Genomic DNA, 19,087 nt, shown 5'->3' with positions numbered 1-19,087 from the left:
AGTTGAAATAAAGATTTCTCTAAAATTTTTTGTCATATTAATATTTTAGTGCTGAGTAATATACACTTACCATAGTTACTAAAACAAAGCTCAGTGTACAACTTGAATCCAGTAACTTGTCTTGAAGGAAAAAATATAACTACTAATGCATGGTACAAAACTTTTAATATACATGCAACAAGTATAGTACATCAAGGCAACAAAATACACATGGAATTATTAGCATGTAATTCAGCATTCTGTTTTGGGTAGGGTGTGTAAACAGTAAACACCACCACCTAAAATTAAAGATTGAGACATACATTGTTTCCTCATGCAAACATTAACTACATGTATAACTAGTGTGAAATGAACTGTATAGAAACCTGAATTCACATTAGCAGATGAATTTTATACCAGGAGCTCCAAGAAAGGAGGAAAAGTCATGATCCTCAGATGTCATGTTTAAATCTGCATATAGCAGCATGTTAAGATGCACAAGTTACTGTATGCATTAGACAAATCTGGAAAATGTGATCAATTATGGAATCTTGAATTTCCTTCCTCTATTATAAAAATGTATGGGAAAAAATTTAACAGTGATTTTTTAAAATTACGGAGGAACAATAAATAGCAGTTGAGAATGGACCATGTGATAAAGCATTTGAAACATTCTGATCGTTTTTTAGGAAGGCAGCAATAGAGCTTAAGGCCAACCTAAGAATTTTCAAGTTCCTCTCCTTAGCCATTTCCTTCTCCCTCCTCCCAGGGTTTCCACTGTCCTCATTTTTTATCTTCCTTCCATCCCCATGCTCATTAATAATTGCTTCAGGTACTTCACTCATAATAAGGTGTATAGAATTGTACCACTAAATTGTTAAAGGTACCATTTTCCAAGAATATTTGCATTTTTACAAGTACTAAAGCCTTAACCTAAAGGAGTAAAAACTCTGAGTATGTTCTGGTACTTCTAGGATAACTTACTTTAATGGCTTCCAGGCCTCCTTTGTCCCTGAAATGACTTCATTTGAACTTCCCTATAAGACTGGCATTCTTATTATTTATTATCTTAAATTCCAAATTATGAGAATAAAGCTCCTAAATCTTGCAGAGAACCACCACACTCCTACATTTCTAATACAAAGAATGATGTAGTATGTTCAGCGCTCTTGCCTCCTCTGATCTGTTCCTACATGTCAAGCTACTGAGTTTGAATGTAATGTTTTATTAATAAACAAAAATAGCATATGAAGTCCCCATTAAGTATTGTGTCCTCTTCATGTAAACAATGTATAAAACTTCTTTGGCACAACTGGTCATGTTTTCCTCATAGTACTTATGATAGAAAATATACTTCAGACATTTTCTCTTTCAATATGGTGGGATTTTGATGAATGAAATCTACAAATTCCCAAAACTGCAAAAAGATTTTATAGCGGATACTTTTTTTTAAAAGGAATTTTTTTTTTTTTTTTTTTACCTGTAGAAGTGTAGGGATTTTGAAAATTAACATAGGTTTTTAACATTAACATGGCATGATTCATTGTTGCACACAAGGGAGAACAAAACAGCACTGTATGTCAGACATATTGTTGAATATGATAAGACTCTAGTGATCCTTACTTGAAGGTTCTCAAATCCTTACATGGACTCGAAGTCTTTCCTAATAAAATACTTTTCAACACCTGTTCTACATTTTTAAATGTTTCTAGCTACTGAGGAATATTTGATATTTTTAAATAACCTTTTAAGAAAATCTTGGGAAAACAGTTTATTCATTTTACCAAAATGGTGTAAAACACTTTCCCCATGACCCTGACGAATTTAGTAATGGCCTAAAGACACATTCCTACAAAATTTATAAAATGTTAATGGAATGTTGTACAAATGATAACTACTAAAGAAAAAGTGAGTAAGCCACTACGAAGCCAGCTGAGAACCTCCTCCTCATACAAAAAACAAGGCATTTAAACATCAGAACCTAGGAAGAAATGAATGAAAAATGAAATAAAGTCATTTTTTAGAAAATATAATCACTGAATAAAAGTAAAAGAAAATACTTAGCTTTGTCTCTGGAATAAAACCTTGAACTCAGTCTCTGGCAATTATGGTACATTTAAATACATGAAAATCAGCTGAATAATAAATTTATGTCACAATTTGCAATGGATTATTAATTTAGAGGATATTTGAAAGTTTTTTAAGCCTATTCATTTTTAAACTTCCTCAGTGACAAATAGAAGAATCTTAAAATGGCAGGATCATTTTCTCTCAGAAGGGCACATGGAGTGGACTGAATTCTCTAATAGAAGCAATAGAATTCCAGACATGTGCCAGAACAATATAAAATTCCAAAGGTTTTCCCAGCAGTCAAACTTATGTAAATAGAACATTTGCAACATAAAAACTTCCGGCTCTGACATAAAATTTTTCAGGATGGAGTTAGGCCTGGACTAGTCATCTCTGTTGTGGGACTTGCAAGGTAGTCATTAGATTTGAGACTTGTTAGAGATTTGTAACTTGCCACTGATGTTAGAGATCCACAGAGACCGAGTAATGAGGGGGTATCTTCTTTACCTGAAAGTTAAGATTAAATAACAAATATTTAATTGCCCTTGAAGAATGTTACCAAAAGATCCTATAAAACTAAAAAGTTACATAACTTTACAAAGTACTCCAAACATAGCCAGTTAAATATTTCTGTAACTTCAATGCCATCCTTCAAAAAACATTACCAGAGGATTATGTGTGCTCCTCATAACATTTCTAGTTATGGAAGTTTGAGATACCATGTTTTAGGACAAAAATAAAAACTTTACCTTGTTTTCCAGAGTATGTTCATGTTCACTTGGTAAAGGATAATAAACTAACAGTACCAATGCCCAGACCACAGAAATACCAGGAAATCCCTGTGTAGGTTAAGTAACGCAGCAGAAGCAAAACTGCTTCAGTTCAGGAGGAGGGCTGGATTGGGAGAGCTTCAGCCCACTTACTGAACATTTATTCAGCTTCTACCTTGCCTCAGGAACTTTGTCACGTCCTGGACTCCAGTAGGCCTGTGAGGAAGACTGGCAGATCTGTTTTCAAAGCTGGGGAACACAGGGTCTTTCCAGAGCTGGTTGAGTTTGCAAATACCAGCTAGAAGTGGCTGGTTTGAGACTGTAAAGGGCTGAGGTCTTTGAAAATTAGCAGGTTTCCAAAGTAGATAAAAAGCTTAAGTTTTGCTTACACAGTTATAGAAGTCTAAACTGAACCAAATGGCAGGTGTTTCTGAATGCTATTTATAGTTTCAAATGGCCCCTCTGAAGTGTTCCTACAGTCCTTTGAACTCTAACCTACCTAGTTATACTGTATGATAGTTGTGGGGCTCTCCATTCTTCTAAACCATACACTGAGAAAGGACATGGACTTTCTTGTGTTCTTTATTATATTCCAGTGCCGAGCACATAAGAGATGCTCATTAAATAATTATATAATTAACAAGTCATGATTCCGTAAGAACAGTATTGGGACCCAAGAGAGCTCCTATGTCTTTTAACTGTATGACCTTAAGAAAGGCATCTTCTCTGAGCCTTTCCTTTGTAAAATACCAAAGATGACTAGCTATGTTAACTTCATAGTTTTGCTGACAAGCACAATACAGGAAAATATAACAACATTAGAAAAAGATACAGAAGAGTAATTGTTAAATTCCAATTTAAAATGTTTAATGTGTTATTTCAGGGTCAAAACATTTAGATGTTTCAAGGACCCTTCTAATGTTTAAGCTTACTGACCCATTTCAGGCCAGAATCAACTTTCTGGAATTCTTATTAAATGCTCCTGGAACTCAACTGCTTTAGATGGTCTTTCCAAATTTCCTATTTTAAATGTATAATTCAGTAGCATTAATTAAATCCACAGTATTGTGCAACCATCACCACTATTTCCAAAAATTTTCATTACCCCAAACAAATTTTCTACCCATTTAAGCAATAAGTATCCGTTGTCCCCTCACTCCCAGTCTCTGGAAACTCCAATCTACTGTCAATGAATCTGCCTATCATACATCATTCTTACAAGTGGAATCATACAATATTTAACCTTTTGTGTCTGGCTTTATTTCCCTTAGCATGTTTTCTCAGGCTCATCCATGTTGTAGTATGTATCAGAACCTTGTTCCTTTTTCATGGCTGAGCAGTATTCCATGGTATGTTTATACTACTTTTTGTTTAACTATTTATCTGTATGGACACTTGGGTTGTGTCTACCTTTTGAGTACTGTAAACAATGCTGCTGCACACACTGGCACACCAGTATCTGTTTGAGTCTTATTTGCAATTCTTTGGGAATATATACTTAGAGAACATTTTTTAATATAAAGATTATCATACAGTAATGCAAAAGATGAAAATCTAAATGTCTAACACAGTTACACAATGAGGTACTGTAGAGCTGTAAAAGAGAATCAGAAGGATCTCTACTTCTAGGTATTGATTTCCAGGATACCTGGATTATATTAGGAAATGGTTCGCTGTTGGCACAGAGAATGATACTGTGAACAGACACGGCCAATGTCTGTCTTCATATTCAGAAGAGATTGTGAATATGGAGTTCTTTGCAACTGAATTCACTTTTCTTTTCCTTATAGGTACAGAGGAGTGACATGAATTTTTTAAATCTACGCTTAAAGTCTAAAAATGAAAGAAGCAATGAATGACCAGAAAATGAAATTAAGAAAATAATTCCATTAACAACAGAATCTAAAAGAATAAAATACCTAGAAATAAATTCAAATAAAGAAGTGCAAGAGTTGTACATTGACAACTACAAACTATTGTTGGAAAAAATTCAAGGTTGAAATAAGTGGGAAAACATTCCATTTTTCCATGGGTTAGAAGACAATATTAAGATGGCAATATTTCCCAAATTAATCTACAGATTCAGTGTCATCCCCATCAAAATTCTAACTGCCTTTTTTTCAGAAATGACAAGTTGATTCTAAAATCCATATGGAAATTCAGTGGAGCCTGAAAAGCCAAAGCAATCTTGAAAAGGAACAAAGTTGTCCTGATTTCTAAATTTAACTATAAAGCAAGACAGTGTGCTACTATACAATGGATAATGTAGCACTGGTAGAGGCTGACAGACCAACAAATCAGAACTGAGAATTTGGAAATAAACCCATACATGTATGGGCAATGCATTTCAGCAAGAATTCTAAGACCATTTAATTGGGGAAAGGATAATTTTTTCAACAAATGGTCCAGGGGCAACTGAATATCTACCTGCAAAAGAATCAAGTTGGACAATTAGCTCACACCATATACAAAAACTTAAAATAGATCAAAGACCTAAATGTAAGATCTAAAACTATAAAACCCTGAAAAAGAAACATAGAAGTAAATCTGCATGACCTTGAATTTGGCAATGATTTCTTAGATGGGACACCAAAAGGACAAGCAACCGAAAGGAAAACTAGTTAAATGGGACTTTGTCAAAATTAAAAATCTGTGAGTCAACACTAGCAAGCAAGTAGAAAGACATTCCTCAGAATGGAAAATATATCTGCAAACCATACATCTGATAAGGATCTACTATCCAAAATACACTATTGCAACTCAAAAATTAAAAGGCAATGCAATTTTTAAATAGAGGAGTTGAACAGACATTTATCTGAAGATGATATACAAATGGCCAATAAGCACATGAAAAGATGTTCAACATTATACGCATTAGGGCAATGCAGATTAAAACCGCAAAATTCCACTTTGCACACACTAGATGGTATAATTAAAAAGACCATGAATAACAAACATTGGTCAAGATGTGGAGAAAATGAAACCCCTATACATTGCTGGTCGGACTATGAAATGCTATAATCACCTTGAAAAAGTATGGCAGTTCCTCAAATGATTAAAACATGTTCCAGACAATTCCATTCCTAGTTATATACCCAAGAGAAATAAAAATATACATTCACACAAAAACCTATATGTGAATGTTCACAGCATTATTAATAACGGCCCCAAAGTGCAAACTATCCAAATGTCCAAATGATGAATGAATAAACTGTGGTATATCCATACAATGGAATATTATTTGTGCATAAAAGAGAATGAAGCACGGATACTTGCTGCAATGTGGACAAACTGTGAAAACACAATGCTAAGTCAGAGAACCTAGACAGAGGGTTCCCGAGTGTCTTGGTCAGTTAGGCTTCTGACTTTTTTTTTTTTTAAGAGTTTAATTATTCATTTGAGAGAGAGAGAGAGAGAAAGAAAGAGAGAGGGACCACAGGTGGGAAGAAAGGGAGAAGCAGGCTCCCTACTGTAGGAAGCCTGACAATGTGCTCAATCCCAGGACCCCAAGATTACGACCGAAGCTGACGGCAGACCCCCCAACTGAGCTACCTGGTGCCCCAAGCTTCTGATTCTTGGTCTCAGCTCAGGTCTTGATCTCAGGGTTATGAATTCAAGCCCTGCACTGGGCTTCATTATGGGCATGGAACCTACTTAAGAAAAACAAGAACGAAAAACTTAGACCAAAACAGCTACATACTGTATGATTTTATTATATGAAATGTCCAGAACAGACAAACCCAAAGAGACAAAAAGTAGATTAGTAGTGGGGGGCCTGGGTGGCTCAGAGGGTTAAGCCTCTGCCTTTGGTTCGGGTCTTGGTCTCGGGGTCTTGGGATCGAGCCCCACGTCGGGCTCTCTGCTCAGCGGGGAGCCTGCTTCCTCCTCTCTCTCTGCCTGTCTCTCTGCCTACTTGTGATCTCTGTCTGTCAAATAAATAAATAAAATCTTTAAAAAAAAAAAAAAGTAGATTAGTAGTTACCCAGAGATGGGAGCAGGGAGGAATTGGGACCAACGACTAACAGATGCAGGGCTGCTTTACTGGGTAATGACAAAGTTCTGGAATCAGTGGCGATAGTTGTACAACACTGAGTACACTAAACACCACTGAAGTGTACACTTAACAATGGTCAGTTTTATGTGAATTACAATAAAAGTTTTTTAAAAGTCTAAAGGTCTTCTTCTTTTAGAGAGAGTATGTGTGCAAGCAGGGGGCGGGTCAGAGGGACAGCAAGAGAGAGCATTCCAAGCAGACTGTGCTGAACACGGAACCCAATAAGGGCCTCGAACCCATGACCCTGAGACAACGTCCTGAGGTGAAATCAAGAGTTAGGTCCCAGTGGGCGGAGCCACCCCGGTGCCCCAAGGATCTCTCAAAATAAATATAAAAAATGCTAAGAGATATGTAGACAATGTGTTATGATTTAATTGTTGGCTTTTTCTTCTCTTTTTTGAGGCTAAATTAAATACTGGTGTATTTTAAAACCCAAGACATCCTAGATTTGCTGAACTATGGGTAGCTAGTAGTTATTAGCACAACAACTATCACATATGAAGGGCTTAACCCATCCTTGAAAAAAAATGCCAACTTCTCACCCTTTTCTACCAACAATTATGGTACCACTTTAACTTCTGAGATGATCTTTATAAGATTTTATGTATTTATTTATTTATTTAGAGAGCGTGCATGCATAAGTTGGGGGAGGGGCAGAGGGCAAGGAAGAGAGAGAATCTCTGGCAGAGCCCGATGTGGGGCTCAATCTCAGGACCTGAGATCACATCCTGAGCTCAAATCAAGAGTCAGTATTCATTCTAGAAAAATGGAGTTAGGTTCACAGAAAAATTTGCAAACCAATGTTCACTGTAGCATAGGCCATTCAGGCTGCTATCTCAGAAATACCATCAGCTGAGTGGTTCAAAACCACAGAAAGGTATTTACTATTTCTCGTTTCTCACCATTCTGGATGCTGGGAAATCTCAGAGGCAGTTACCTGTGGGTCCTATGTCTAGTGATGGCCTGTTTTTCCTGGCTCACAGCAGGTTCTCGCTGTGTCCCAACGTGACTAAAGAGGCCAGGGAGCTCTCTGGGCCTCTTAAGAAAGCTAATCAAATTCATGATGGCTCCACCCTTGTAACCTAATCACCTCCCACATTCTTCTATCATCACATCAGAGATTATGAATTTGGGGAACATAGACATTCAGATGAGAGTAGAGTTTCACAGCCCCTAAATAGAAACTCAGATATCCTTCAATGAGTGGGTTTTTGTTTTTTTTTTTTCCAAAAATATGATAATACATATTATGGAATTTTTTTTTACAAATAAAGGAATAAGTCACTGATATGTTTAACAACTTGGAAGGATCTCAGGGGAGCTATGCTGAGTAAAAAAAAGCTAATCCCAACGGGCTATATACTGTCTGATTTATACGGTACTCTTCATAATTCAATGACAAAATGACAGTCATGGAGGACATATTAGCATTGCCATGGGTTGGGGAAGGGGCAGACATAGGGCAAGGCTGGGAAGAAGGTAGGTATGGTTAGTAATACAAGGGATCCTTGGGATGGTGCCCGTGTTCCGTATCTTGGCTGTGGCAATGTAGACACACACCTATGAGTGCGATCAAACTGCGTGGAACTAAAAACACACACTGAGGACAACGTGTACATCTGAATGAAATCACTGCAGTGTATTGTCAGTTTCCCAGATGGGAGGTTATAGTACAGTTTTGTAAGATGTCACCATGGAGCCACACTGGTGAAGGGTACACGGGTCTTCACCGCATGTGAATCCATAATTACCTCAAAATAGGAAGTTCAGTTTTAAAAAGAGTAGCTAGAGAAATTCCTCAAAACGTGATAAGCATTCAGGGAAAAGCGCAGAATGCGAGGGAATACTGAATGAGCAGGCTAATCTTGTGCATATGTATTTCTGTATCATTTAAGTATTTCTTTGGAGTGAATTCCAAGATGTGTGATTGCTGGATTTGAAAATAAAAGCATATGTAGGAGTGTGTTAACTTCACATTAACTTAGGGAAGACTTAAAGGATCTCTTTCCATTTCCTTGACTCTACTTTTGGGTCTCTTAAGAATGCTTTCTAGCTTTTCTCACAAAAGGAATAAATTTAACAAGAAATAGTCTAAATATTTTATCTTCTCTGTTGCTATTTACATTCTTCCCTACAACTAATAGAGTCTCTCATTGCTTATTGCTTATACATGTGAAAGCTATTGACTTCTGTATAATTTTATATTTTGCTACTTTATAGGACTTTTATTGTGTAGTATTATTTCTCATTTTCCAGGTTCATGCTATCATCTGCAAAAATCCAATTTTTATGTCTCTAGACGTTTCTTCCTTAAATGCCATTAGCTACTACCTCAGTATAATGTTAAATAAGTAGTAGAATCAACCGGTATCTTAGTATCTCCCCATTAAGTAAGATGCTGGCTTCCAGACAGAGATATTCACACATAATCATGGAAAGGAAGTATTATTCAGTTCTTTTGTCTTCAGTGTTTGTGTCACACAGGTGTTGAATTCTGTCCAGGGCTTTTCTGGCCATCTGTGGGGAGAACTTTTTCTATCTTAGATCTATGAATATGGTATTATATTAATAGATTTCCTAATATCGAATCGACCTCACATTCCTGGATTAAATCTGCACAGTCATGTATCATTTCTTTATGTGTTGCTATATTCTCCTCACTAATAATATTATTTAGAACTTTTATATCAATACAGATAAGTGATACTGGTCTATAATTTTTAAAATTTTTCATACTGTATTTATCAGGTCGTACTTATCCCCAACATTTTCATTTATTTGTTCTTTCTTCCTCTATGATTAAATTAGCTAGGTCCCAAATTTGTTAATTTAAAAAATGGTTTTATTAATTAGAACTATTTATATCAATTTATGGTTTCACCTTTATTATTTTCTTCACTGGCTTTTTATTTACCTTGTTCTTTTTCTACCATTTTGGGCTGAGAAACTTAATTCATTTATTTTCTTTCATTTTTAATGAAAAAGTACATAAAAATTATTAATTTCCTCTGGTTACTGCTTTAAGTATATCTCACAAAGTCTGCTATGCTGAGTTTTTATTATTTTTTAGAAATTCATAATTCCAGCTTATATTTCTTACTTGCTATTTCTTTTCTTATATGATTAACAAGTCTTTTTTTGTTTTAACTTCATGTTATTTGGAATGGTTTGTAGTTTTGTTCTGTTACCTTTATACAACTAGAGAAGTGTAATGCTAGTCTCAGGCTCTTCCCCTTATAAGCTATTTGATCTTTTTGCCTAGAAGCCCTGAATATGTTTTCTTTATTATTAATATTTAATAATTTTAGTAGTATGACTTGGGAGTTGATTAATACAGGTAATTTTCTCAGGCACTTTGTCAGCCCTGTCAATTGTAGATTTCAGTCTTTTATTTCCAGACATTTTTCTCAGATTACAGACTCAATATTAGTTCTGCTTCATTGTTTACCTTCTTCAGTGACTCTACTGATACAAAAATCATATCTTCTTTTTTTAAAATAAGATTGATTTATTTAGAGAGGGAGAGCATGCATGCGTGAGCAGGGGGAGGGGCAGAGGGAGAGGAAAGAGAGAATCTCCAGCAGACTCCCTGCTGAATGTGGACCCCCCCCCAATTTGGGGCTCAGTCTCACCATCTTGAGATCATGACCTGAGTCAAAATCAAGAGTCAGATGCTTAACTGACTGAGCCACCCATGTGCCCCTAAATTTTCTCTTCTTTGCTTGACTTCTAATTCAAACATTTCCTGACTCATTTTACTTCTTTCTACATCACATTTTCATTCTCTTGGTTGCTTTCCTGCCTTTCTTCAATGTTGTATATTAAGTTCTCTTTCAAATCTATTCTTTAGACAGCTGTTCTTTAATATTTTCTTCTGATACAATTTTGCCTTTTCCGCCATTTCTTCTAGAGTAATGAACTATCAATTCATTTCTTCCTGTTTCTTAAACATTTTTTTTTTTTTTTTTTTTTTTTTGAGAGAGAGAGAGAGATCACATGCTGGGAGGTCAGGGGTGGGGGTATGGAGGAGCGGGTGAGAGGGTATCCCAAGCAGACTCTCCACTGAGTTTGGAGCTGTGTGCAAGGCTTGACCTCATGACCCTGAGCCCATGACCTGAGCTCAAATCAAGAGCTGGATGCTTAACTAATTGAGACACCCAGGCGCCCCTCTTGAACATTTCTGTTCCTAGTTTTTGATTTCTAATTTAAAATGGTATCACAGCTTTAGATGCTTGTTTGATGATACTTAATAAAATCATATGGTTGTACTATAGTCTTTTTTTTTCCTGCTTCATTACTATTTTCCTGGGGGAGGGTTTCATCAGCAGAATTGTTTTTCTCAACTTAGACGATTATTTTTTTTTAAAGAATAATAATTTTGTACACACAGGAGAGTTAGCTGATTTGGCTGGTTTGTGAAATTTTTAACTAAAGGACACTCTTGTATCAGTGTATCAAAGTATAGTTTCCTTACTATATGGCTTTTATGGGAAGGCAGGAAGGATACTATGGGTAGAAAGAATGTGTGTCCTTCAAGTTTTAAAAAATTTTCTTTAGTGGGACACCTGGGTGTCTCAGTCAGTTAAATGTCCGACTCTTGATTTTGACTCAGGTCACGATCTAAGGGTCATGAGATTGAGCCCCTCCCTGGGCTCTGCACTCAGGGCCATGGGTGGGGGGGTGGCACAGGGGGGTTGTCCTGCTTGAGATTCTCTCTCTCCCTCTGCTTCTGCCCCTACTCTCCCAAATAAATAAATAAATCTTTAAAAAAAATAAAAATAAATTTTCTTTAAAGTTTTACAATATCCTAAATATATTACAACTCTTTTTTGTTGCTGTGTTTTAGTTGATAAATTTTTTGACAAACATTTTCTTTTTTTGATTATTTTATTAGCTATTTGGGTAGGGAAATTCTGGAAGTCATACTTAATCTGTTAATTAACCTTGAATTCTTAAAGTCAGTACTTCACTCTCCCTGTCTCTGTGTATTCATACACTAGTCATTTTAGGTTCACAGCAAAATTGAGCAGAATGTGCCAAGATTTTCCATATCTCCATACAGAGCCTTCTCTTATGAACATCCCCCACCAGAGTGGGACACTGGTTACAACTGATAAACCTATGCAAACACATCATTATGCACCAGGGTTCACAGTTTACACTGGGATTCACTCTTGGTGCTGTACGTTCTATGGGTTGGACAAATTTATAATGACAAGTATCTACCATTTTAGTATCATACAGAATAGTTTCAGTGCCCTAAAGATTCTCTATGCTTCTCCCATTCATCACTCATATATATATATGTGTATATATATATATATATATATATTTATGTTTTTATAGTATAAAAATTACCCATTATCAATCTTAACTTATTACTATTAACATGCCTATAATGATAAACTGATTTAAATCCTAAATAAATGTGTCTTCTACACAGAGAGTCATCATAAAAAAATCCACTCAGAGAATGGATTAATTTTTTAAATATATATATTCTAAATTATGAGAGTGAATTCAGTTTACTCTCTTCCACCTACATTTGTGCCACTAGGATACTCTATTTTGCTATCTTTATTATCCACATCATCAAAAAAGATTCATTTTTAGTCAGCATACACTATTTACTAAACTATTAAAATAGACTTACAGCCCTCTGAGAACATTTCAACAACTATCTTAAAAGAAGCAAAAAATTCAGCTTAACATAATTTCCCATTGCCTGAGCCTTCTTGTTTTAATTAATTAATTAATTAATTAGACAGAGATCACAAGTAGGCAGAGAGGCGGGCAGAGAGAGAGGAGGAAGCAGGCTCCCTGCTAAGCAGAGAGCCCAATGTGGGGCTCCATCCACGACCCTGGGACCATGACCTGAGCCGAAGACAGAGGCTTTAACCCACTGAGCCACCTAGGTGCCCCCTGAGCCTTCTTGTTAATTGAATTTTTACTCTATACTATCTCTACCTTGTTCCTCACATTATATGACATTCATTCATTATATACTTACTCTATCAACTCTATCAATAATCGTCTATAATGTGACAGGCTCTGGTAATACACTGGTGGAAAATATGGACAAGATTCCTTCCCTCATGAAGCATACATTTTACCAGGGAGCTGGGGACAAGAATCATAGTGTAACAGAGGACAGTGTGATAGAGTGCCTGGGGCGGGTGAACATGGATATGGAGATGATGGTTATTTAAGGGATGGCAGTCAATGAAAACTTCTTTAAAGAGATATTTCAATAGAGACCTAATAAATGTTATCATTCAAAGACCTTAAGAAAGAAGTTTCAGGGCACTAAGAAAGCAAGTGCAAAGGCAGCTGAGGCAGGAACCAACCTGAAGGAACAGCTAGGAGGTCAGTTTGCTGGGGTGCAGGGTATAAGGGGAGGCAGAAGCTGGCAAGGACATGATCATACAGGAGGCCATGATAAGCAGTCTGGATTGTATTCTGAATGTCACCGAGAGCCCCTGGAGAGTTTTACATTTGGGTATAATATTTTCTCACTTATGTTTTCTAAGATCACTGATGACTATATGGGGAATGGGCTACGAGGGGACAAGAATGAGAGAGGAAAAGACCCAAGAAAGAGCCATGGCAGTAGTGCATCCATGCAGCTTGCCCCAGGCGGCTGAGACGAAGGTAGTAACAGTGAAGATGATGAAGAATCAGTGTAGACAGCGAGTGTGGCAGGGAACACTGACAGGACTTCCTAGTAAGTGGACACAGAGTGGTAAGGGGGAGGAGGCGAATGTAGTGAGGTGGGTGGTGGTGCTATGTACTGCCATGGAGCAGGCAGGAGGCACTGGAGACCCAGAGTACTGCAGGTCCCCCTGCAGTAGGGAACACTTCCCCAGCCCCCACCTCACACACACTGGCGCGCAGAGAACTGGGAGGCAGAGATAAAAGACCTGAGCACGGTATCATACCAGCACCACTTATCCAACCTGAAGTGCTAGAGTCACAGCCCGAGCCTGTGCTGGAGGCAGGAGAAAAAGTAACTCTGAACCAGCTAAGCAACTGAAGTTTAAAAATGCACAGGTTGAGTCTTGGACAATGAAACGTGATCACAGAAACTGGCCTGAAATGTTTTGTTATTGAACCAAGATGTTGTTCAGGAAGATGCGGAACAAGGGAAAGAGGGGTGGACAGAGCACAGCCGAAAGCAGGAGCAGGAAAAGCTGCAACTCTCATATTCGTTCCCAAGGTATTCAAAATACCCAAAAAATGAGCTACTAAAAGTGACTTAAGAATGAGGAAGTGGTCAGCTGTATCCAAAGCTGCTAAGCAGTTCAACAGAACAAAGGTGGAGAATTGACTTTTGAACTGCAGTGGGGGACCACCTCGATAAAAGTCATTTTAGTACTCAGGAGAGACACAAAAAGCCCAATGGGCATAGGTTAAAAAAGACCAAAGCAGACCTTTTTAATCCTCCTGCAGCCTCATTCCTAGCATGCTTCACAGAAATGTCACTGCCGCTCTTCAGCATTCTGCAACCAAAGCATTCGCAATGCAGGAAATAGTATTTTCCAAATAGATTTAGTTTCTCTTACCTTCACTGATTAAATTTAATGTGTCTTGTTTCCCATCTCCTTCTTGTGACTGACCTGGATCCAGTGAAGTCTGAGAAAGGCTGACTTCAGCTGATAACTGGTCAAGACTTTGATAACTTTTTCTGTAAAACAAGGGTGAAATACTACTTGGATTTCTTCTCACAATAAAGAATTTCTAGAGATATTCTTTAATGATTTGCTTCAATTTATTGAATTTCTGGTTTATTTCTCCCCAGTTCTTCCCCTAAACTCTGTCTCTATTGTTGCTACAATATGATCTCCATTATACTTTTCCCTCTACACTCTCTGGAGGCCTATGTGTTTAATCTGTTGAAAAAGGAAAAGAAAAACAGTTTGTCAAATTAATTTAAATCCTTGCACCAATTTTGATTATTTAGCTCATGAGAAATTGGCAACCTTCTGGTTATTATCAATTTTCATAGAAGCAAAAAATCTACAGATTACTCTTAATGCAGAAACCAAAATGACATAACTTAATAATGACCTAGTATCTCCTAGGCACTTAAACATTCTTCAATGTTTTGATATTTTTACAGACAGTTTTTACATAATGATAATTACAAATTATTATCACAAATTCCTGCAATTTAGAAGTTTAAAAATGTAGGATAATAACATAGCTGTTTCTGTTAATACACTATCAAGATAACCTCCTTCCCTTGTGTATTTGCTACTGTGAGCTCAATTTCCATTAAACAAATTAATGAGAAATAAATTATAATAGAGGAAAAATTCAGTTACAAATGGAAAGTTATTAAGGTTTATTATTACACCTTCCTCATATTTGTTTTGTCAGGATAAAAACAACTCAAGAAATGCATGCAGCTTTGGTATTATTGACATTTCAAGAAGAGAATGGAATTCATTATTATTTCCAAATACATGTCATCCAGGAGAAAGAATATGCTTTTCAGGTTTAACCTCTATTACCCAAGGAAGCCAAATCTTAACTAATTTCTTAGAAATGTCATATATTCTATGATAACATTACAGGAAAATATATATAATTTAAATGATCTATTCCAGAGCTACTCTCTATTCATACACACACAGTAAACTTACAAATTTATTGAAAGTATATATATTACGTATGAGGGGATATATACAATAGTATCTATTTGTTTTTTTCATCTAAGAAATGAAGGATGAGATGATGGAATAATTTTACCACTTTACAATTTAGTCAGTGTTCTCATTTTATAACATGATGACTTTTCAAATGTCAAGTATAAGAGTTCTTAGTTATATTTTTAAGTAGCAGGAAATACTATTGTAGGAAACCACTGATAATTATTATAATAGATAAAACACATATGAGCTATACAACATGTAATAAAGAAGGATACCCAGTATTTATATAATGCTTACCAAATGTTAAGTACTGTCCCTATACATTTTATATATATTAACTTATTTAATCCTCACAACTACCCTGAGAGGTTGGAATTACAACTATTCCCATTTTATACAGAGTAAACTGGGGTACAAAGAAGAGATCAGATTTTAACCTGGTAGCCTGGCTCTAATTCTATCCCCTATCTAGGCTATCTCATTCTCCAGTACAGAAAGAAAGAAAGAAAGAAAGAAAGAAAGAAAGAAAGAAAGAAAGAAAGAAAGAAATTTAGTTTTCTGTTTTATTAAAAACCCTCTTAAAGAGCAGCCTTATGGCTGAGACTAACCATGTAAACTATACAGTACTGAATTATATCACTGAAAATTTTACTTGACTCTCATTAAAAGTTTATTTCTTTAGCTACAGAAGAAAGCAGGGATGCTTTACGTTTTTTTTTCCTAATTATTTTTCTGTGCCTAATAGGTAGAAGGCTTGTTTTTATACTTTTGGCTTTAAATGAGTTTCTGACACTGGTTTTTTCATCATAGGAAACTTGATAGTTAATATTAAATTTTAAAAATTCTAGATATATTTACAAACAAAATACCCAGAAGCAAAAAAGACATAAAATTAATTTTAAAATTAAAAGGACTGAGAGCTCGTCAGCACATGTTCACAGCAATCTAGGACTGTCACTAGCTTCGGGGAGGAAAGCCTAGAAAAGCCTCCTCTGATAAAAGCAACACAAAACGAACTTTCTGCATTACCTACCGAAGTTCCTTTTAGATATTACATTTCCAAATGGAAAGTGATTGTGGAAACTATCTACCCTTCAATTTGTTACATTAAGTGAACAAGCTTGCATTTTACAGGCTTCACTTAACCAAATGCTAATGAACATGGTAGACCACGATTTCTGAAGTAATAATGGAAAGTCCAAGCCAAAGTAAAGTCCCTTATTCAAGATACTCGTAACAGTACCAGGTAATATTTTCCTTGCATGAAGATAATTACAGAGCCACCACCTGAGAGCAATCTAATCGAGCTGTTTGCAACAATGACAAGGAATGGGTTTTCCATATTCTTACCTGATTGCCAATACAACTGGAAGCTCCTTCTGACAAGCATGTTGTCCTGGAGTAAACTGTCTGTGGGAGTTGTGCCTTTAAGAGGTAACCACTAAGTCCTATTTTAGAATTCTAGACACCTTAACATCATAATGTAAGATTCAAACATAACCCACGAGGCACATCAAATCAATCAACAGTCTGTTTCCTGAAGCAGATTTTTTAAAATAGCAATACCTTACTTCATCAAAGTAAGAACCCCAGATAGTAAGATAAGGAATCATGTCAAGTATCATAAGCATCTGGGATGTAATAAAACCCATTTTCTTTAATATCTAATTATTTAAAATTTTAAATCATTCAAATACAAGCTATTATACAAGGAAACCAGATACCAAATAGAGGTAAATTAAAAGCAACTTGAGCAATAGGCTTGAATTCACTTATTAATAAATTTTCTACAATCTTAAACTTTATATCAATGATCAGAAGTCATGATGTGGATAATCTACATCACCTCTTTGCCCAATAGATGTAGTGAGGTCAATAATAATTTACATTGTCTGGTAGTCATGGTAGTCATTGGGCAAAAAAGAGTGTTAGGCTCAGGAGACGTTATCCACATGAAGAAAATAAAAACAGAGATTTGCACACTGTAGACGTAGAGGCACATGAATGTGCATGGAGCCAGTGATAGGCTGTTCTTTTTATTCTTGGTTTGATTTTTATAGAAATGTATTTAACGAACAAAATAAGCATTTCCTTTATCAGAATATCTATATACTCTTAATCTACTAAAATTAATGGAAGGATGCATGGGAGCCTGAAAGGGAAGGCCATATGTGAGTCAGGTCAATGCAAACCTCGTAAGCTGTAAAATATTTTTACAGCCTCATTGCTTCAGGGAGTCCTACTCCGAAAGTACTGGGAAAATGTACATGGGAAGGAGAACTTATAAGACATCTGAAGTTATAATTACTTATAATCCACTCATAAGTCATCAAAAAAATTAGCCTACAAAAATCACGAAGGGCATATAAAGGCTCATAATTCTCAATAATCTGGTGAATGATAGCCAAATTAAAAGCAATGATAAATTTAGAAGAGTAAAAAAACTTAAGTAGAAAGTAAAAATAAGAACAATGAATCTGATCTTTTAGGATGGAAATGAGTGGGTTAGGCAATAAACTAACAAGATTATAGAACATATACTCTAGTTAACAGTATATAACCAGTATCTAACAAGATCATGTGGCCTAGACTTTGCATATAAAAAACACTAAACAGAACATACTGGAAAAAAAAAGTAAACAATTGCTGTATGTGTGTGTTTTATATACTTATTGTTGAGTTTTTTTTAATTTTTAATTTTATTTTTTAAAGTTATTTTTATTTATTTATTTTTAAAGATTTTATTTATTTCTTTGACAGAGATCACAAGTAGGCAGAGAGGCAGGCAGGGGGGTGGGGGGGAAGCAGGCTCCCCGCTGAGCAGAGAGCCTGATGTGCGGCTCGATCCCAGGACCCTGGGATCAAGACCTGAGCCAAATGCAGAGGCTTTAAGCCACTGAGCCACCCAGGCACCCTTTATTTTATTTATATATATATATATATATATATATATATATATATATAATATAAAATTATATATATATATATATATATATTTTTTAAAGATTTTATTTATTTATTTGACAGAGATCACAAGTAGGCAGAGAGGCAGGCAGAGACAGAGAGGGAAGCAGGCTCCCTGCTGAGCAGACAGCCTAATGCAGGGCTCAACCCCAGGACTCTGGGATCATAACCTGAGAGGAAGGCAGAGGCTTTAACCCACTGAGCCACCCAGGCTCCCCTACTGTTGAATTTTTATAGTCAATCTGTAATGCTTTAAAAAGTTTTAACATGATATTCCTATGTTTGAGATAAAGGAAAAGATATAAAACCGAGCATGATTAATTAGACCTTGCCAGGTCTAAATAATCAAGAAAAAACTGGAAATTAGATTTTTTAAAGTTTTATAAAGAGTATAGTAAATGAAAATAAGTGTGAGATATTCTACTGTGAAAAAGATTCTTCTATGAGTAGGTAATAACATAGCCAAGTTATCCCATCACTCATTTTAAGAGATAGCAACAAGGGGCGCCTGGGTGGCTCAGTTGTTAAGCATCTGCCTTCAGCTCAGGTCATGATCCCAGCGTCCTGTGTTGAGCAGGGTCCTGGGATTGAGCCCC

General features: G+C 36.0%; 1 protein-coding gene across 2 annotated transcripts in view; it reads right to left on the bottom strand.

Annotated features, from left to right (window-relative positions):
- Nucleotides 1-13: 13 nt before the first annotated feature.
- The window catches only part of RUNDC3B (RUN domain containing 3B), a 142,130-nt gene continuing 123,056 nt past the window's right edge, over nt 14-19,087 (bottom strand). For both annotated transcript variants that reach the window (XM_080818592.1, XM_080818593.1), the window contains 2 exons: nt 14,436-14,557; nt 14-2,556 (listed from right to left, as the gene is read on the bottom strand). In XM_080818592.1, coding sequence (XP_080674718.1) covers nt 2,411-2,556; nt 14,436-14,557 — 268 coding nt within the window. In that variant the 3' untranslated portion in view covers nt 14-2,410. The remainder of the gene's footprint in view (nt 2,557-14,435; nt 14,558-19,087) is intronic.

The sequence above is a fragment of the Martes martes genome (assembly GCF_963455335.1).
Source record: "Martes martes genome assembly, chromosome: 11".
In the NCBI taxonomy this organism is placed as follows: Eukaryota; Metazoa; Chordata; class Mammalia; order Carnivora; family Mustelidae; genus Martes; species Martes martes.
Note: the sequence above shows the minus strand (reverse complement) of the source record. Positions and strands in the feature narration are given on the sequence as shown.